This window comes from Eucalyptus grandis, chromosome 4 (genome assembly GCF_016545825.1).
Source record: "Eucalyptus grandis isolate ANBG69807.140 chromosome 4, ASM1654582v1, whole genome shotgun sequence".
Lineage (NCBI taxonomy): Eukaryota > Viridiplantae > Streptophyta > Magnoliopsida > Myrtales > Myrtaceae > Eucalyptus > Eucalyptus grandis.
In genome coordinates, this window is record NC_052615.1 from 2,797,807 (window position 1) to 2,818,874 (window position 21,068).

General features: G+C 39.5%; 2 protein-coding genes across 3 annotated transcripts; both read left to right on the forward strand.

Annotated features, from left to right (window-relative positions):
• Nucleotides 1-3,845: 3,845 nt before the first annotated feature.
• On the forward strand, nucleotides 3,846-9,747 carry LOC104440682 (LRR receptor-like serine/threonine-protein kinase GHR1). Its single transcript, XM_010053611.3, is given in 5 exon segments — nucleotides 3,846-3,991; nucleotides 4,248-5,999; nucleotides 6,120-7,244; nucleotides 7,247-7,660; nucleotides 8,950-9,747. Coding segments are annotated over 4 exon segments (3,189 nt in total). The 5' UTR covers nucleotides 3,846-3,991; nucleotides 4,248-4,933; the 3' UTR covers nucleotides 9,534-9,747.
• A 727-nt stretch (nucleotides 9,748-10,474) lies between these two features.
• Nucleotides 10,475-19,662, forward strand: LOC104440683 (probable 3-hydroxyisobutyrate dehydrogenase, mitochondrial). Of its 2 annotated transcripts, XM_010053615.3 has the most exons (10): nucleotides 10,475-10,711; nucleotides 11,815-11,903; nucleotides 12,323-12,437; nucleotides 12,963-13,113; nucleotides 13,853-13,935; nucleotides 14,970-15,065; nucleotides 15,877-16,019; nucleotides 16,802-16,886; nucleotides 18,840-18,919; nucleotides 19,319-19,662. In XM_010053615.3, exons 1-10 carry the CDS (start codon nucleotides 10,574-10,576, stop codon nucleotides 19,413-19,415), a joined length of 1,077 nt encoding a protein of 358 aa, XP_010051917.2. In that variant the 5' UTR covers nucleotides 10,475-10,573; the 3' UTR covers nucleotides 19,416-19,662. The 2 variants fall into 2 exon arrangements, with proteins under 2 accessions (XP_010051917.2, XP_039166558.1); XM_039310624.1 differs by lacking the exon at nucleotides 11,815-11,903 and having other exon boundaries at nucleotides 10,521-10,711.
• Nucleotides 19,663-21,068: the final 1,406 nt, after the last annotated feature.

Sequence of the window (21,068 nt, forward strand, 5' to 3'; positions counted from 1 at the left end):
AAGACTTCATAGATAGGGTAGAAAAGCGGGCTAGCTTTCTTTAGCTATTGTAGAATTATTATTTTTAAAGGTGGTTGCTTAATCAAAATTTATATGAAAAGAAAATGGGATAATCGTAACTGCTCTCAAGATTGCTCACGATTCTGATTTTTTGTTCTTAGAATCAGTTTGGGTAAAGAATCGCGTTTGGTAAAATTAATAATAATAAAAAAAAAGTTGATTCTTGTTTCGGGAACGAATTTGAGAATCAAAAATCAACTCTTCTTCTTCTTCTCTTTGGCCATCTTGCGACCACCCACCCCCGCCCGCCACCACCCCCGCTTGTCGCTGCCCGTCGTTCATTGTCTACTGCCATTACCCACCATTGCCACCGCTGCTCGCCACCCGCTGTCGCCGTCTGTTGGTCTGACAAGCTCGCCAGGTTAGGGCGAGGTCTGGCGAACTCGCCGAAGGCAAGCCTAGCCCCACCGGTGGCCAAGTGAGGCTCGCCTAGCCCCGGTGAGGCCGAGCCTCGGTGTGGCTGGGCGAGCCTTGCCCAGCTACCAGTGAGGCTTGGCCGACGAGGGTTGACGACGCTCCGGTGAGTTTGTTGGCCCTCGTCGGCGGTCGCCGTGCCCGCGACCGACCACAATAAGAAGAAGAATAGGAGAAAAGGAAAAAAAAAAAAAGAGGAAAAAGTAAAAAAAAATTATTTAAAAATTAAAATAAATTGATTTGGAACAAAATTAATAAGCACGGTATCAAACGCAATTTATTTGGAATCGAAATTTTGGACAATTACCAAACGGCTTAAAATGCTTAGAATCGATTTCCGAGAATAGAGTAAAAAAGAATCATTTTTGATTAGAATCTATTCTAAGGGTAATCGTTAAACGCGCCTTTACTCACATAAACTTTTCTAATTTTTCTCTAATGGTTTTTGTTGATGGAATTTTGATCGATGATAAATATGTTATATGCATATAAGTTTATGATAAAATTTAGATATGTGTAAAGGTAGTATAATTTAAAATTTTAATTTTTTTGGTGATCCGAACCCCGCACCTGGTCTAAGCGGAATGGAGATAAACCACTAGGGGCGACACGTCTTGGCCACCACACACACGTCTTATAGGGTAAGTCGCCAAAGGGCTCCAAAACTAACATTCCGTAACTTGCGTTGCGGGAGAGCTTCAACACTAGACCTCATCGATGGAAATTTAGCGCCTGAGCTACTGCGGTGGGTGGTAAATTTTAATATTTTTGCTCTTTACTTTTTGGAAAAGTAGAACACATATTGGGCTTAGGTTAGATTAGGGTCATGAGTCATGAGGCATTTGGACCAGAGACAAATCCGTAGGGGACCACGCCGTTGAATAAATGGCGCAAATCCTTTTGGACAACATTGGAAGCGGGTCCCGCGCCAGCGTTTCTATTCGGCCATTTTTTCCAACCTTTATTATATGCAAGTGGTTGAGGGTGTGAATAGAAAAATCTCCATGTGTCCTTCTAAGGAAATTTTGTTGATTTTCCCGTTATTTCCCCCCCCTTTTTTTTTTTTTCTTATCCTGGGATCCTTCCTCTTTTTCTTTTGGGCTCCCAAATTATGTTAATAGATTATTAAATGGTGAGAGTATTTATAGATTGACAGGCTTTTTGCCTTTTAATTGATTCTTGTTTATTTAATTTTGATATGATTTTTTTTATATTAATAGAATTGTCCGGAACTTTGAAGGCACTCTATAAATTTCTATTAGATATAGAATTCAATTGTGCCATCAACATTGGGGAATCACGAGAGGCACATAAATCTGTGTAATTAGGGGTTGCCCTATAAGAATGCATGCGAGTGTGGTGATTTGAACCTAGGTCTCAGTAATAAAGACAAATATACTTACTGCTCAAGCAATTTTCTTTTGATAAAAATTTAGAATGTTTGCATGTCTTTGTTTGTTACACCATTTGTGAGGTATGAAGGAATTGTGACATCTAGTTAGGGTATATGGTGTGCTCAATGCACTCTAGACATTCGACTTATGTAAAAAACAAAAATATCACTCAAAGTATTAAGATAACTATAAACTTTAAGCAAATAACATAATAAGGAAAACCAATGCCATGATTTCTACATTTTAAGCTCAGTGATATTCTGTATCTTATGATTATGGCACAAGAAAATAATCTATGATTTTCTCCAATACAAATTGTTGATTGACCTTGTTCTTTTAGAAATTTCCGTGCATAAAATTTGCTCGGAAATCATCCTAGTTAATTACCTATACTATTCGTAAAATAGAACTAAAACTGATTGTTTTTCCTTTCTCACTCATCCTCATTTCATATATTATACGTACTACTTACATAAATAAATGCCTGAATGCCTAAATTTCAAATTTTTGTGTTATTCTTCGCGTTCCCCAATTTCAAAATTTCGTACCTTCTAATATTACAACTACCCTCTTAAATAATTTCAAATTCCCCTTCATTACATATCTACAATTCCTAACTTTTCACTGTGCGTTTCAATTAATTTAAACGACTTAAATATTATTTAACGCAGCGGTTTTACTTACCTTTTGGAAAGTCGCTCGAAAAAAGAAAAAAACGTCGCTCTCTTGCCTTTTTTTTTTTTAGTGCCTTTCTTTTTATATGCACCATCAAGTCATCAATCCAATCATTATGCTTCACCTACTTCCACCTCTCCCCCGTCCGCCATCCTTAGTGGGCCTGAGGCCCAAAAGCCCTGGTCGACCGGGCACTCGCGATGTCCACGTGGCGCTGACAGACTGAACGGACGGACAGACTGACGGACGGGACGGCCATGCACATACATTGCACACTCACGGTCAAAATAGCGGACGATGGCGGTCAATTCATTGGGTTCGAGGAAAAGACCAAAAGCATCGGTTTCAATCGGATTTGATAAATGCGTTGACGTCCACAAGGCACACCCCATGCATTTGCAGGGAATAGAGATTCCTTCAATATTAAATTGAACTTCCATTTGAAAGAAAAAAAAAAAAAGTTGATAAGAGGGGATCGCACTCGATTCAATCTCGGCCGTCCATCACGTGGGCCAGGTACGTACCCACACAATTGCCGGTATTGTGATTTTGGTGTGAAATATTTGGTACGTCATGTTGTGGCATTTTGAAATTGGATGAATAAGCTTTCTAAAAATATGCATTATTTAGTGAAAAGGCCACAGAAACCCATTAATTATATTTGCTGTGATGCATTTATTTAGAATTTTTTTCCTTGACATCAAAAATCTCAAATTATGCCAATTATGATACATTTATTATAAATTTTTTCCTGTGACATGACACATTCAACATGTTTGGTGTTGTGTAGACAATTTTTTAACAATATATGTATTATATAGATACAAATATGAATGTGCTACACTGAGTATATTTTAGGAGTGGCTTTTTTCCTATATTGCAACTTTCGAGATGTCACTTAAAGATGTAAGAAGGTTATATCAAGCTGTTCACCATTTGATAAATTAAAATTTATTTGTTTAAATATCAGCATAATACCTGATGATGTCTCATTATAAGTTGATGATGTTCTCACATGAAAACATCATCGGATATACCGATTTGTAAAAACACGGGTCAATTAAACTATACTAAACTTTAATAAAAAAAACTATATAAAACTAAAGTGAAGCCACTGTTCTTGGCGGGTAAAAGGAAAAGTCCCTCCAAAATTTTCCCCCAACATTATACTATTCGAAAATACCCACTGCTTTTCCCTCCATTAGCCGCCTGACACATCTCCAGCCGCTCCCTACCTCCCTCAAAAGACCGAACCACGAGCCCGCGGCCCCGCACACACATAAGGAAAGAAAAAAGGTGAAATTTTTAGGGGCTTTTTCCATTTTTTTAAACCTTCTTTTGGATGTATTCTGTGGAGATTCTGCTCAGCTTTACTGGGTTTCTCCCTTCACATGACTTCTGATGAGGTGAGGGGAGAAAAAGGGAGAGCCTTTTCTTTGAAAGAGAAGGTGGGCAAAAGTCATTTTCTTTTCTGGTTCTTTAGTCTGTGTCACCGGGGAATGCATTGCCTTTATCGTTGTAGAAAGATTAGGGCTTTTTGGAATGTTTTTTTTTGTAAAAAATGAGCCAAAAAACAGGGCTCTCTGGGTCCCTTTCTTCTTCAATGCTTGATGGCTGATGCTTCATGGTAGACCCACTTCTTTGCTCCTTCCTTCATGGGTTGTCATTTTTCATTTTCTTTTTGTCTCTCTTCTTTGGGTGTAGAGAAGGTCGAGTGTCTTCAGAGGTCTGCAGAATGGTGAGTGGGGAGCTTCTGTGCTGCTGATGCAGTGTTGTTGCTGGGGAGGTCTGTGCTCTCCTTGCTCTCCGAGACGAGTGGTTGAGCGGCTTTTTGGGGTCTGAAAGTCTGAACCCGCGAGAGGAAAGAAGTTGCTGTGGTCTCGAGAGAAGGAATGCTGGTTCACAAGTGTTGAAGCATTTTTCAGTAGAACCGATTTGTTTTTTTTTTTTTTTTTTTGATATCATTTGCTAAGTGCTTCAGTGAACTCTGGGCATTGTATGTGTATGCCTCTGCAAGTGTCGGAAAGGCGTCGGTTTTCCTGAAGGTGGGTGCATTTAGAGTTCATTTTTGGCGGGCTGCGTGAAATGTGAACTTGGCTGTATCTGATAGAGGGCCGTGTTTTCTTTTGGCAGTCAGAATGGTTTGTTGTTGATTGCTTTGAAGACTGCCCTATTGTCTCTGTAGCTTTTGGCTTGATATAATTTGGGCGTGCTTATTTGTTCTTAGCAACACTGGGACTGTAATTCGAGCTCCAGGCGCTGATGATTTGGTCTGTTCGTTTGAAGACTGTCACTGTCTGTTGAAGTTGTCTCTGAGAAGCCTCGAAAACCTCTGTCGTTAGCCGTTGTGCGCGCACTTTCCATCTTACTGGAGTATTTGGTAGTATCCAATGATGTATTTGAAGCTGGCGGTCGTGGTGTCGTTGCTTCTTATTTCTGCTGCAGGGCAGCTTCCTTCCCAGGATATATTGTCGCTGCTCGAGTTTAAGAAGGGCATAAGGCGTGATCCAACTGGTTATGTACTTGATTCATGGAATGAGGAATCCATAGATTTCAATGGATGCCCTTCATCGTGGAATGGAATCGTCTGTAATGGCGCCAACGTTGCAGGAGTCGTCCTTGATAATTTGAACCTCACTGCTGATGCTGACTTGAGTGTTTTTGCCAACCTGACGATGCTTGTTAAACTTTCCATGGCAAACAACTCCATAACAGGCAAAATTCCAGATAATATAGGCGAATTCAAGAGCCTTGAGTACCTGGATTTATCGCACAACCTGTTCTCATCGTCCTTTCTCCCGGGCATAGGGAAATTGGCAAGCTTGAGGAATCTCTCGTTGGCAGGGAACAACTTCTCTGGCCTGATCCCTGATTCTATTTCTGGACTTGCGTCAATCCAATCTCTGGACTTGAGCAGCAACTCCTTCTCTGGGCCATTGCCTCCTTCATTAACTAAACTTGCCAGGCTTGTGTATCTTAATCTGTCAGTAAATGGGTTTACTCAGGAAATTCCCAAAGGATTTGAGCTGATAGCTGGCTTGGAGGTGCTTGATTTGCATGGGAATGTGCTAAATGGTCCTTTGGCCTCTGAATTTTTATTCCTATCAAATGCCACCTATGTTGATTTTAGTGGAAATTCGCTGGTCACTTCTAGTTCACAGCAGCAGAAATTTTTACCTGCCATTTCCGAGAGTATCAAGCATTTAAATCTGAGCCGCAATCAGCTCACAGGATCATTGGTAAATGGAGGACAGATGCAAGTGTTTGAGAATTTAAAAGTGTTGGATCTGAGTTACAATCAACTGTCTGGGGAACTACCTGAGTTTAATTTTGTCTATGATCTGGAGGTTCTCAAGCTTAGCAACAACAGATTTTCAGGTTTTGTTCCTAGCGGATTATTGAAAGGAGACTCCTTGGTTTTGACTGAGTTGGATTTGAGTGGCAACAATCTCTCAGGTATACTCCTTGCAAATTTTCTTGCTTTTGCGATAGGGACTAATTCAAATCAGTGTTCCTTTCATAGTTTGCTTCTTATATTGTTCTTCTGTGACCCTCATATTTGGCTTTTCATTTCAGGGACAATTAATATGATCACATCAACCACTTTGAGTGTTCTTAATCTCTCCTCAAATGGTCTCACTGGAGAACTTCCGCTGCTAAGTGGGAGTTGTGCTGTCATGGATCTATCAAATAATCAATTTGAGGGAAACTTGACCAGAATTGTTAAGTGGGGTAACATTGAATATCTCGATCTGAGCCGTAATCGTTTGTTGGGGGCCATCCCTGAGGTTACTCCTCAGTTTTTGCGCCTGAATTATCTTAATCTCTCGCATAATTCTCTTAGCAGTGATATTCCAAAAGTCCTGACCCAGTATCCAAAACTTAGGGTTGTTGATATCAGTTCAAATCAGTTAGATGGACCTCTTTTACCTGATCTTCTGACATTATCCACTTTGCAAGAACTCTACCTTGGAAACAATCTTTTGACTGGTAATATCTCGCTTTTGCCTCCATCCTCAACTGAATCTAGTCTGAAGGTGCTTGATCTTTCCCATAATCGATTCAGTGGATATTTCCCCGAAAAAGTTGAATCATTGGTTGGACTTCAGGTGCTCAATGTTGCATCAAATAATTTATCCGGTTCTCTTCCAACTTCAATGGTTGACATGAGTTCACTCACTTCATTAGATATATCCCAGAATCATTTTACAGGTGCCATTCCTGGCAACTTGTCCAATGGACTTCAGAGTTTCAATGCCTCATACAATGATCTTTCTGGAGTGGTCCCAGAAAATCTGAGGAAGTTCCCAAGGTCTTCCTTTTTTCCTGGGAACACTAGGCTACAACTTCCAAATAGTTCTGGATCAGGCAGCTCGCCGGCTGGAAGTTCTAAGAAGACGGTCAAAACTATTTATAAAGTGGCATTGGTTGTTGCTTGTGTACTGGTCGTCTTTATTCTTCTTCTGCTAGTCATCTTCGTCTGTTATGTCCGTAGATCGAAGAGCCGCAAAACAGAACATGTTAGCAACAAAGAGGGTCGCAGACGAGCTGCTTCAAATCCTTCTGCTGTTAGTGGAGCAGGCAGTGGTGGTGCCTTGGTTGTTTCAGCAGAAGATCTTCTGGCATCACGCAAAGGATCATCCTCTGCTGAGGTAATTAGTCCTGAGAAAGTAGCAGTGACGACCGGCTTCTCACCATCTAAAACAGCCAGTTGTCCTGGTCACCTGAATCTGGCGATTCATTCACTACTGAACACCTTGCGAGGCTGGATGTGAAGTCACCTGATCGATTGGTCGGTGAATTACATTTTCTTGATGATACAATCACTCTTACACCTGAGGAGCTTTCAAGAGCTCCTGCGGAAGTTCTAGGAAGAAGCAGTCACGGGACATCTTACCGGGCAACGTTGGATAATGGTGTTTTCCTGACTGTAAAGTGGCTGAGAGAAGGAGTAGCTAAACAGCGGAAGGAGTTTGCCAAGGAGGCAAAAAAATTTGCAAATATCCGTCATCCAAATGTTGTGTGCCTAAGAGGGTACTACTGGGGCCCAACACAACATGAGAAACTCATTCTGTCAGATTTCATATCACCTGGCAGCCTTGCAAGCTTTCTTTATGGTATCGTCTCTCTCTCTCTCTCTTACACACACACATACACAGAGCACACCCATGAACAAACAAAATAGAATCTTCGCCCTGTTTCATGTTGGCAGAAATGTCTCTGTGATCTATTACTTTCTTGGCTATGAGATTATTTTTACTTTAGCCACTTTGATAAACCACTTATGTCGGGGTATTATAATGTTTAGCAAACAACGTGAATATTGGTGACAACTGAGAAATGTTGTTTGCCTTAGTACTTTCTAGATAGACTGTACAGAATGCCCACATTCCTGCGATATGAAGCATTTGTGGGTGAAACTGGAGTATGATGACTGGAGTAACTGCAAAGTTACCATTGCATCCAGTCTCGGGCCAGAGCAGAAGAATGACTATACCATTCATAATTCATTATGCAGCAACGTTGGATATGAGTATTTGTGGACTCCAATCTATGTTTAGCAAAAATATCTTAATACTTTTTAATGTTTTGACTGTTCGTGTCCTATCTGATCTGTCTGGGTAGTTACCTTGATTGATTGACACTTTGGTGTCTCTTTCATATGATCACGGAACATTAAAATGGATTTTGAACAAATCAAGTACCAAAATTGAGACAAGTATTCTGTTATGTTGAATCACGATAAACATTTAAATCTATTCTCAAGGATATCCAGTAACGTGAAGGGACATTAACAATCAATTGTCACAGCTCTATGCCCAAGAGAAGTATACTTGGAGACACTTAAAGAATGTTTAACGGGATATGAAACTAGGTGGGCTCATGTCTGCTGCTTCATAAGCAATTGCCCAGTTGGTGAATGTCTGTTTGCTGTGAAGATTTACACGTGGACTTTTTCCTTTATCTGGCAATCAGTTAATTCTTATATGATTCTTTTCTTCCGATGTGACTTTACTCTAGAAATCCTAGTGGCTCACCGGGCATTTTTCCTTTTTATTTTTGAAAAGCCCTAGGCTTAGTCCACGGTATAAGACTAGTTATGCCATAGATTATCGACCAACTCATTTCCGACTATCCCGAAAACTAATGTGCTTTCTTATACTTATTTTGGTACTCGAGGTTGACGAAACACTTTGTCATATCCCATATGGTACGTGGCTACTCCTGTTGCTTGGACATGATGCTGTTGTGTCAACCGTTCCAGTCCTTTTCCAATGATATAGTTTAAAATTAGTGTTTGTAGTACTCATTCTGAATGCAACCGTCTCTCTTCTCATTACTTTGAGATATGTTGATGCATCCGCTGTTAAGTGACTCCACAATTTATGTGATCCTTTTTTGTCAGATCGGCCAGGAAGAAAGGGTCCACCTCTTTCTTGGGCTCAGAGGCTCAAAATAGCAGTTGATATTGCACGTGGCCTGAACTATCTCCATTTTGATCGCGCCGTTCCACACGGAAATCTCAAAGCAACCAATGTTCTGCTAGACGGGCCCGACCTCAATGCTCGGGTTTCCGATTACTGCCTTCACCGTCTGATGACCCAGGCTGGTACCATCGAACAGATTCTAGATGCAGGTGTATTGGGATACCGTGCTCCGGAGCTGGCTGCTTCCAAAAAGCCTCTACCCTCCTTCAAGTCAGACGTCTATGCCTTTGGCGTGATCATGCTTGAATTGTTGACTGGGCGATGTGCTGGAGACGTGATTTCTGGTGAAGGGGGTGGCGTCGACTTGACTGACTGGGTGCGGTTGAGGGTTGCCGAGGGTCGTGGTACGGAATGCTTCGATTCAGCATTGCTCCCTGAAATGGGTAACCCCGCATTCGAGAAGGGAATGAAGGAGGTCCTTGGAATCGCGCTGAGATGTATACGGTCAGTCTCAGAGCGACCAGGTATCAAGACGATATATGAAGATCTTTCCTCTATATAGATTATCGGAGTCGACTGTCTGAACAGTTTTTTTTTTCTTTACTTTTCCTTTTCTGGTGGGAATTAATATCTCATTCGATTCCCATTCGGAAGTTCCATGATTTTTGGGATCCAGTGGCTTTCTTAGGTGGTGGTAGTGGAAATGAAAATGCAGTGAAACTGAGAGGATGTCAAGTGCATTTTCCATGTAATTTGATCCCATCTCTCTTTCATCATCGTCACTGGCTTAGTATTTTCTTTCTGCATTTGAAGGGCTGTCCTATCTTTCCAAGTAAAGGGTAGCATCCCCTCGATGTTTCGTGGATGTCGACATGAATTTTGTAACGGATTAAACGCATGTCCGGAGAATAGAGGTGGTGTCCGAGCTCTTCAGATGAAACGCAGGAAGTAGATTGAGCTTCTGACTGCACTTAGCATGTAGGAATCCAATCAGCACATCGGTATGCTAATACCAAATCCGATGGCAAGGGGAATGGTTATTGTAAATTAGATCGGACCAAATGATGTCGACAGTGGTACGAACCTGTCAACTCTTCATCATTGTCACTAGCGGAGTGTTTCCTTTCTGCATTCGAAGGGTTGCTTTCGACTATACCTAGTACATAAAGATCCAATCCGGAGTTGGGTATGCTAATACCGACTCCAATGGGACTGGGAACAATTATTGTTAATCAGGTCGGACCAAATGATGTCGACTGCCTTCCGAACTTACCAAATTATTGTTCAAAGTAATTCACCATGGATTGGGAGGGGGCAATCTAGTCAAATTCACTTCATAAGATAATATTATGAATCGATTTTAATGCACGTAGCGTCATGCAATTGAACTCTCCGCGGGGAGGGTGACGATTATCCTACGTGGCAGACAAGTACCACAAGGAGATAAAGCATATCCCACGTGGCCGAAAGAAGACAAGACTTCGACCATGCGTTGACCAGCGAGGCCAGACAATCATTCGCTTCGTAGTTCGTGCTGTTCTCTCGGTCTGAAACTCGACGACGCACGGCTTCGACTCGGGAAAGGCGAGATCGAAGACGGCCATGGCGAGTCGTGCGGCGAGAGCTCTCCTCTCTCTTCCCAAGCGCAAACCCAACGTGTCGCCGTCCCCTCTCCTTCGACCGCCGGCGCCGGCGCGCGGCCTCTGTTCTTCGCCGGACGAGGGGCCGGCGCACTTCGGAGTAAGCAAAGCCAGCTCCTCTTCTTCCTCCTCCTCCTCCTCCTCCTCATCTTTCTGTTGTGCGAACCGCTTCGATGCACAGAACTAAAGGGATACGTTGTTTGTGGACGTTTGACTAAAAAAAGGGTGGCTTACCGCTTTTGGGTTCTAGAATATCAACAGAGATTTGCTTATGTGAGCCAGTAATGAATTCTTTGGTCTCGTTTTTATCTGTCTTGGTGCATCTTTCGATTGGGTTCTGCTTTTGACATTGGATTCTAATCCCATGATTGGTGATAGAATAGTCTATATGAAGAATATCAAAACTTTATGAACTGTGAAGCAAAGTGGTAGCCACCAGCCACGGTGCGGAGTGATGTTCAGTGGTAGAAATTAATAAGGACCCTTTAGTGATGGTCTGTGCTATTACTTCCCTTTGTGCTTGCAAGAAGCGTGTGTTGGTGAAAAGACTGGGTACCTGCTTGTTTGCTTCTTCTGTGGGAGAGTTGGATCTTGATATTGCTAATTCTCAGTTGAGTTTAGACAGTGGTTGTTTTATTTCGGGCATCATAACACTGGAGATGTTGATCTAGTTCATGCGTGTCAGTTCTTGTGCGTGAGCATTAAGTGATGCTTCGTCATTCTTTTTTCCTAGTACTCTCATTTGATGACTGTAATTTTAGGGTGGACTAGATTCAGTGTCAAAGGACAGGATTCAACTTTTTGCTCTCTTAGGCACCAATGATTATGTTTGGTGTTTAACCTTTTCAATTCCATGTTGGATAATTAAGCATGTATGTTATATAATTTTCATCCTTTTCCAGTCATCTATCCAAGACATTATTCATATGTTGTGCCATAGCGTCTTTTTGGTTTTTGAGTTTGCTCTACCAACCCATGAATTTCTTGGAATTTTGTTTTTGTGTCGAGTCAAGAACCTTAATCCATCATCATCATGGTTTGCTCAATTTTTAGCTTCAGTGATATCTCAAATATTGCCCTTTTAATTTACCATGTCAAGCTAATTCATAGATGGGGTTTTCCATGGTTAATTGCATATGACTGGTATGCTTACAGCTTTTATCTCTTGTTTTGTATCTGCTGAATTTACTTTTGCATGTTCAGAATGTTGGCTTCATAGGCTTGGGAAATATGGGATCCAGAATGGCGAAGAATCTTGTTAAAGCTGGATACAACGTCGCCGTGCATGATATGTAATGTTTTGTATTCTGTGAACCTAATAATCTTTAAATGCATTTCCTTGAAATGATAATACTCCAAAATGATCTCATTATGTTGCTGTTTGAGCTTCCAGTGCTTTGACATTAAATGATTGACTAAACCAATGGGGAGATGAATGTGTTATGAGCAGATTAGGAGTAAAATCTTGGTTTATTCACATCCTTTAGGAGATGTTCAGAAAGTTCTTACTAGACAGAAGCCCATTTTTACTATTAGTGTCCAGACTATCCTTTGACTTTCCCAGTAGCATCACCTTTTTCAATTTTGTATTCACACATAAAGTATTCACACATAATAAAACATTCTTGCAATATAATTATTGTGGAGCATTTAGTTTCTTGCAGCTGTTCCATGCCAATTTGTGTAATTAAATAAAAATTATTCCTTTTAGAAATGGTGATGCCATGAAGATCTTTGCTGGCTTTGGAGTCCCCACCAAGAAAACACCTTTTGAAGTTGCAGAAGAAAGTGATGTAATAGTGACAATGTTGCCGTCATCTTCCCATGTCAGTTCTAAATTTTCTCTTTTATTTTTGTCCTTTCCTTGCAGTAGTTTTTCTGCCATCATGGTTATATTACGAATGAAGTTAATCTTTATGATTGTCCTATAGATTGTAAAAAGAAATTATTGTCATGATTGTAGTTCTGATATGAACTAACCAAAGAGAGGGTAAATGATTCAACAGTGAAAATTGAAGCTTGTTAATGTTCAGAGGCCCATTCTTTCCGTGGGCTATATGTGATCTTATATATGGTGGGAGATCATTGGCATTAACTGATACCATAGGATATTGATGAAGAGGTCCTGTTTACCTTTTTGAGGAGCACTTTAAGTCCTTTGGACTCATGTTAGGCATTGACATTTTTATTTCACACATCAAATGTAAACAATGCAGAAATGTTCTTTTAAAACAATTTGCTAACCCTGTAAGTTGTTTGTCACTGTGTTTTTGGAGCCTCTCTCATAAAATTTGCTAGGTGAAAGGCATATAAGGATGAAATTGGATAATCTATCTGTATGATTAATGTAGGTATTTGATGTATACACTGGACCGAATGGATTGCTTCATGGTGGAAATCTCCTAAGACCGTGGTTATTGATAGATTCTTCTACTATTGATCCCCAAACATCGAGAAAGATTTCAGCACTTGTGTCTAACTGTACTTTAAATGGGAAGAGAGGTAACAGAAAGTAAACTCTGCAGACTTATCCTTCAAATGAAATCAGTGCTTGTAAGTGTCATGCTTAATAAACCCATCTTTCCGTCCTAAGTATTCCCTGAATTACGTGCAGTCCATATGTCCTGAAAGCTGTTTGATTGTTGTCGTCATGGTAATGTTCTAAAAATATGATTTACCTGGATATATGATTATTGCTATGCAGGCATGATTACTTACGCCGCATTGCTATCTTGCTTTCTTCATGCCCATGTGCAAGAACATGCACTCTTCCAGTGTTATGTAGGGAAATGTATGTGGGAGTTACTGGTGCTCTTACTAGGACTTATTACTTTGGACGGAATGCCACCGTGAGAAATTTAAGGTTTCCTCTTTTCTATTTGTTAAAATGAGACTTGAGCTTGTAATGTTCCATCAGGATTATCAACCCCTCCCTAGATTCCCACAGTGCTGGAAGCCTTGTGCACTTGGACACCCTTTTTAATTGCTGTATTAAGTAGATAAGGAATCTCAGACTTGGAATACTTAGATTGTTTGATGCAGGGGGAGGGCGAGTACATACCTTATATTGAAAAACAGAAGATGTATATAAGTCATAAATATTCTTTTATTGCCTTTTGTACATCATCTTTGGTCCCAGAAGAATTGGTAATTGGCCCCTTTGGATTGTTTCTAGTTTTGTTTTTTTTCCTTGTGTTATATGGATATGCCGTACAAGCTTATACGTTTTGTAAATAAATAGATGGAGGTGGAGTTCCTATGATGCTGGATGCACCTGTTTCTGGAGGTGTTCTTGCTGCTGAAGCTGGCTCACTAACGTTCATGGTATGCTCGATTTGTGCAGTCGATAGATTCTGATATGATTATAATAGCTTCTGAGTATGGCCTTGCTTTTAAAAGTACTCTTTGAATCTCTCAGTTGGTATTTATTCTGATTCATGCATGTAACTCTGTTTCGATAAACATTAATTGATGGAAATATTTATCCAATAGCTGCTCATGCTTTGATTTCCAGTAAAGAACCTTCATGACATAATAATTGTTTGAGCACCTACTTTATTCTCACTAATGTCCAGATTATCTTTTGTGGCGTCTTATTGACAAAATTTCACTCCAAGAAGCTGAGAATTTCCTCAAAGGAATCAGATAATCATATCTCCTTGTAATCATATTTTTCTCTGAAACAAATGGATTAGTTGATACAGAAGCCCTTAAGCAATTGTGCCTCCTTTATAAAGTTTAAAATAGTGTCCTGGCCATGGTTTCTTTATAGATTGAATAATTGGTGAAAACGTCACTACTGATAGAGTAAAGTTTGGCTAGCTGAGAGTTTGGTTAATATTCAAAAAGCAAAGTTTGGCTTCTGGCGCCATCTTAGATATTACATTTTAGTGCACTAAATGAAACTATATGCAGCAATACAGCTAATTCTCCGCAAAGGAATCAGATAATCATATCTCCTTGTAATCATATTTTTCTCTGAAATAAATGGATTAGTTGATACAGAAGCCCTTAAGCAATTGTGCCTCCTTTATAAAGTTTAAAACAGTGTCCTGGCCATGGTTTCTTTATAGCTTGAATAATTGGTGAAAATGTCACTACTGATAGAGTAAAGTTTGGCTAGCTGAGAGTTTGGTTAATATTCGAAAAGCAAGTTTGGCTTCTGACGCCATCTTAGATATTACATTTTAGTGCACTAAATGAAACTATATGCAGCAATACAGCTGATAGAAATAGCAGGGATTGGGAAGATAGTTAATGAATTTTACGTGGATCTATGGAAAAGCGATTGCCTTGACATCCTAACTGATGCGCTTATCTTGAATGTTCTACTTGTTATATTTCATGGCATTTGGCAGGTTGGTGGATCAGAAGAAGCTTATCTTACAGCAAAGCGTTTGCTCCTCGCCATGGGCAAAAGCACAATTTATTGTGGTGGAGCAGGAAATGGTTCGGTGAGTTCCATCATCATTGGTGCAATGACTCATAATCTGTGTGCGTTTACTAGAAAGTGTTAATTCATGTACTGGTCAAGGATGATATGAGCCTCAATTAGTATTTATGATTGCATAAGGAGAGAAACATTTCGAAAAAGTTTAAAACCTCGTTGCTTTCATTATGCCACTGCTAAAGCTGGAATTGGTTGTTTGATTTGCCTGATAAGAGGAGGTTGCCACTTATGAGCTGAATACTGATGTTCATGCACCTAAAGCTTGTTGTCATCAACAAATAGATTGAGATGGTGGCTCCCTTTCCTATCAAATACATATTACTAGTAATACTCTGAAGGCAGAATTTCGCTTGGTTGCTGCTTTAGTCTTGCTTTTACTTATATGGTTAGCGGATTGTCCTACTTAGTGTGCATTTACCAAGTTCTATCCTGCATTAAAGTAGAACATCCATCTTGTCTTCTGGAATAATTCAGACATAGCTGAAACTGAAAGGTTGATAAGTGCTTATTGTATGAAGGACAACTGAAACCTAATTGAACAAGACACAAGCGAAGCATCTTCTTGGGCTCTTAATGACATGCACTACATTTTTCTAATATTCAATGCCAGAAAATTTTGACGGATATTGTCCCATCGACTAAACTGATATTATTTTCTGGAATTTCTTAATGTTTTAGCAGACATCCTCGATACAACGACATACATTGAAGAGACAATAGAAGTACATAATTTTGAATGTGTAGTGATTGTGAACAACAATTACTCTCATCAGCCTGTACCTGCTTGTAACACTTTCAATGTCCTTTAATCTTAGGCAGCAAAAATCTGCAACAACTTAGCCATGGCTGTGAGCATGCTTGGTGTATCTGAGGCACTTGCTCTTGGTCAGTCTTTAGGAATTGCTGCAAGTGTTTTGACAAGAGTATTCAACTCTTCAAGTGCTCGATGTTGGAGTAGGTACTAATTGGTCACTTTTCTGTGGCAAAAGTAGGGTTATTATGACTTCTCTTTCTCTAGCACTTTTGCATCATAAAAGGCTTGTAGTCATTTATGCATTGTATTTAGGTTCAGACTGGGCAGCAGCTGCTGCCTCTGCTTGGCTGTCTGCTGGTCAATTTGTCCACTCAAGTGAAAAAGAGGAGACGGAAATGTTGTCTCGGTGTGACTGAGAAGCAGATGATGGATATTTTGATGAGTGTAGGGTGCGTATAGGTGGGCGGAAGGAAAAAGGGAGGAGGAGGAGGAGGGGCAGAGAAGAGGGGGGTCGATAGGGAAGAGAAAAATCAAGTGAAAAGTGAAAGACTGACCCTGTCTCACAGGGCGACAGGTCATCTCTATTGAGAAGTACGTATATCAGATTTCCAAGATCCACTCCTGAATGGAAAACATTAACGTTAAAATTGGGCGATCCAACAAGCTTGCTCAACATCCACCAGCAATAATATGGGGTCCCTTACAGTTTGGAGTGTTCTGCCATTATGAGATTGAACCTGTCTTAATTTGGTAGAAATATATTACGTGGAAGTCAGTGGTTTATTAGAACTAAGAAAAGTGAAATGGCTCATTCGAGTGTGTTTCCATGCAGCCATCTAAATTTAATTATAGGTATCATAGTCTGAAAGTTATTATTTTATGAAATGCCTGTATGCTGTTCCATTCGGTGTCATAAACTCTTTATCATGTATTCTATGAATTTTCTTTGACCGTCCTCCTGGTGACTGCATTTCTGTGCACGACAGTGATGCTTATAATCCAGTTCCTGGAGTGATGGAAGGTGTTCCGTCTTCAAGAAACTATGAAGGTGGATTTGCAACTAAGCTGATGGTAATAACTCGAACTTGCTTTTTTGGAAAAGCAACTGAGTTTATTTTATTTTTCCTTCTGAATTCTTGGCCAAAATTATTGCTCTTTGCCTCCCTTTTGCCTTATTGACAATTTTCATTTGGCAATTCTTCCACGATCTCTTCATTAGTTGGGGGAATGTGGAGAGATCAGATTGTGAGGAAAATATCAAGAGACAATTGGTTTTCAACATACTAATGCCTCTGGTTATAACATTTGTCTTGTTCATTAGATAGATGGTTGATCCATTTAGTCAGCTTGGAATAGGTTAAAGAGAGGATGTTCGGAGCCTGGCATAAAAATACAAGTTCAGCAAGTATTGCGGATATACTGTACAAAAACATTTTATTAGGACTTAATCATTTGGCTAAAATTATCTCACTTCAGATTGTTTGTTGGGTTAATATTATGAAAATTTTTGAATTGGTATATCTGCGACAAATTTGCTTTAAACTAAATTTTTGATTGCCAAAAACCCCAAACTGATATACCTCTGACAAATTTTCCTTCTATTAGTTTTCGTTAAATTTTACCGTCAAATTTCTGAGTTGGATGACATATGATAGTTGATGGGTGTATCAGTTTTGTTATATTCTTCGTTTGTCACAGGTGTACCAATTTGTGATTTTTTGTGGTACTATTCAATTTAATGAAAACTAACAATGGGTTTACCTTTTATTACCAAAAAAAAACAATGGGTTGGTTTAAGGTTTTTGTGTATTGGTTTGGGGTTTTGGTAGTCAAAAAAAAAAAAATTTGGAATATTTTTATCACAAATGTACTAGTTTAGGGTTTTTCGTTTCATTAATCCTTTTTGTGTGGGTTGTGGTTGATATTCTCTCGATATTCAATGTAATTACCAATTAGTAGGGAGCTATCCAACTTACAATGACATCAAACAAAATGATGATCAAGAAGAAAGGATTTGAAAATCTGGATCTTCACAATGCATTGAATTCTCTCACCTTCCTTTCCCCTGTTGTCTGGCCCTCTCTTTCTCACTCAAGCCTATAAGCTGAGAATGTGTGACCTGACTGTATATGCAGGCACATATTTCCGTTGTTGTTCTTAATTTACTCAAAGTTACTCGAATAGGCTGGCTTTCATTGTCTGAAACACAGAACATGGTGGACTAGCTAACAGAACCTTAAGTCATCCTTAATAGGAGTTTATGCAAGAAAAACGTTGATGGAAAATTTTCTTCGCACATGATGAATGATAGTGACGTGTGCACTTTGATATTCCTATGATGATAATGCATGCATATCATACTCAGAAGGGTGCTTGTTCAAAGGAAACTTTCTTCTGACAGCATCTGCTATAGAACTACATAAAAACTTCCAATGCGTGACAAAATCCCCTATCTACTTCCTCCTGGAAGCAATCTGTCGTTCTCTGCATTCTCCGTATTTTAGATTCCTTTGTTAGAGGTCTAATATGAAATCTATTATTCTCTAATATGCTTCCTTAAAGCCAGCATGTTTAGGTCTTTTGTTTCATCTATAACAGGCAATATGAAAGCAATATTTATTGATTTCCCTCCATAGTTTGTTTCCTTCTCTCTCCATTAAAAATATAGCATAAGCCTTCTGCCGGAACGGTGAAGGGACTAATAAGGGTCCCTATCTTTGTACGGCTTATTATATCATTAAATTCTACCTGCCTTCTACTAAGTATATGCAGCCGATTGCTCTGCAGTTGTTCTGCTATTACATTTATTCATGTAGTTGCATGAGCAGTTGGGCCTAGTGGCATGACCCAGCTTCTGTAGACTGGAAAGTAGGACACACTCTACACCAGCCAAATGTAAAGAGAAGAAACACTAGAACAATTAGAAGAATCTTCTATGATGAGGAGTTCTCTTTATGATCTGTTTCTGTGTATGTGCAGTTTTTTGGAAAAATATAAATCATCGAGTTCCTATCTGAGATGCAGGCTAAAGATTTAAATCTTGCGAAATCATCAGCTGAAGAGGTTGGTGTTAAGTGCCCATTGACATTCGAAGCCCAAGACATGTAAGTACTTTGCCCATTTGTGCTGGTTCTCAGAATTTCATTGTTCTTTACTTCATTTCACCATTTTCCTTCTTTAAAGATTAGTACTTTTTTTTGGGCATGTTAGACTCGCTCCATTTATTTTATCTTGTTAAAATTCAACTACAGTGTTAAAAATAAGTGGCCTAACATATGGATTAACAAGTTGATGAGTCGTTGAGATGAAAAATTTCACCATTGCCAGAAAATAATAAGAAGGAAAGCATTCTCATGTTGTGCCTCAAGGAAAACTTTGATTCTTGGGATTGTTTTTCAAAACAACTGCAAAGTTGTATGATTTTCTATATGTCTGATTACTATTGTTCATGATGATTCTTTTCGGCTAAAATACTGTTTTTTCAATACAACTTGTTTCTCTAGATACTCGGGGCTATGCAAAGATGGACATGAAAGCAAGGACTTCTCTTGTGTTTTCCGCCACTATTATTCTGGCATCGATGAGCACAAGGGTAAATAGTGAAGACTGTTAATTGCTACGTCATTGCTCAAAATGCTGAGAGTCTGAGACTTTTTATGATGCCTTTTGGCATCTACAGGGTTTTTCAGACTTTTAGCTTTCAAGTTAATGCTTCAAACATGTATGCCCAAGAAGGGTTTCCTTTTTTCCCCTCATTCTTCTGTTTATTCCAGTATAAAACAGCAAAGTGGTTGATGTATTATTATCTCCTTAAGCAGTTTCGCATTATAGCCCAATGGTTTTGACCTTTGTTTGTTCAGAAACACCTGGCAGTTCAGTACCCGTGGAGCCCTCTTTGCGACCGATAGGTGCCAGACCTTTAAAGCCGAAAATTTGTTTCTGTGCATCAAACTTGTGGCTTCGTTCTGAGTCACTCTTCGCATTTTATCAGACCTGAAATTTCTCTCCAGTTCAATTGCAGATGCAAACATAATAAAAATTCATTTTACATGACAGTTCGATCACATTGCAGATTGTCCTCAGAAGGAACGATACTTCCATTGATTTCAATGCATTTCTTCAATAGATCTCAATACAGTTCAGAGGAACATTGTAATCTGGGTAGAACTCTCGGAATAAGACAAATTTCTAGAGCTAGCCTCCTTTCCTTTTTCTCTAGAGGTCAAAAGGTAGTACATGATACCTACCAAAAAAAAAAAAAAAGGTAGTACATGATTGTTTTATTTATTTATTTATTTAGAAGCTAGTGTTGTTCTTGATGAACTTTGACCCCAGAGAACTGTGCTACGCCATAGATATTTCTTTTGGCAGCATGCATAAACCCTAGTTTAGAAAGCTTGAGCATTTGAAATCTTTAAATGTTATTTAATCTGAATATACCAGAGACAAAATCTAACTGTTGTTTCTTTTTCCGGTACCTTCCCTCGTAGTTATGGTCAATTCTTTCCAACTGATCAAAGGATCTCTTTAGCATCACATTAAACACAACCAATAAAGCACCCCATTTATGTTGTGATAGCCTCAATTGTATCTCAATGTAACATGTGCATTAATTATTTCTACTTGTTATTGATTTCGTTTGAAAGTGCAACACGAGCTGCAAGGAAGAATCTATTCAAAATTGCGTGGGAAATAAGGTAAAAAACGTTATTGAAATATGGTCAATCATTATTTTTTTTTGGGTCAAAAAATAACTTTCTATTACTTGATTAAAGAGGAGACTTACATAATGCAGATGGAAAAAGATTTGCACATAAAATATTCCATAGAGGAAAAGGGGGGGAGATTTGCCAATTACGTGGGAGAGACTTTAGGTGATGATTCCGTGCTATCCAATCCGCTGCCACATTTGTTTGGCGAGGACAGTAGGTCACCAAAATGTTATTATTTCGACTGAGCCCTTTCGGCAGTGCTGCACTATCTCCTTAAGATTCCATGCCCATAATCATATCTACCACCGGAGAACAGTCACTTTCAATGAGCCACTTCCCTGTTCGTGTTCCGAAGTCCCGCACGTGAGACGACATGAGCTCGTGGGTATAGGAGATCCCGTGTAAGATCGCCTGCGCTTCCGCTTCACTTGCGGACGAAACCCTAACTGTGAATGAACATTAAAACCCAAAAGAGAATTCAAGATAAAATAATTTTGAAATTATAGTCAATCAATATAAGAAAAGCACCAGTTCTGGGTTA

Coding starts and splice junctions, on each gene's coding strand:
- LOC104440683 (XM_010053615.3), top strand. CDS start 10,574: ATGGCGAGTCGTGCGGCGAGAGCTCTCCTCTCTCTTCCCAAGCGCAAA. Junction 10,712..11,814: donor AGGGGCCGGCGCACTTCGGA/GTAAGCAAAGCC, acceptor TTGCATGTTCAG/AATGTTGGCTTCATAGGCTT. Junction 13,936..14,969: donor CTGGCTCACTAACGTTCATG/GTATGCTCGATT, acceptor GGCATTTGGCAG/GTTGGTGGATCAGAAGAAGC.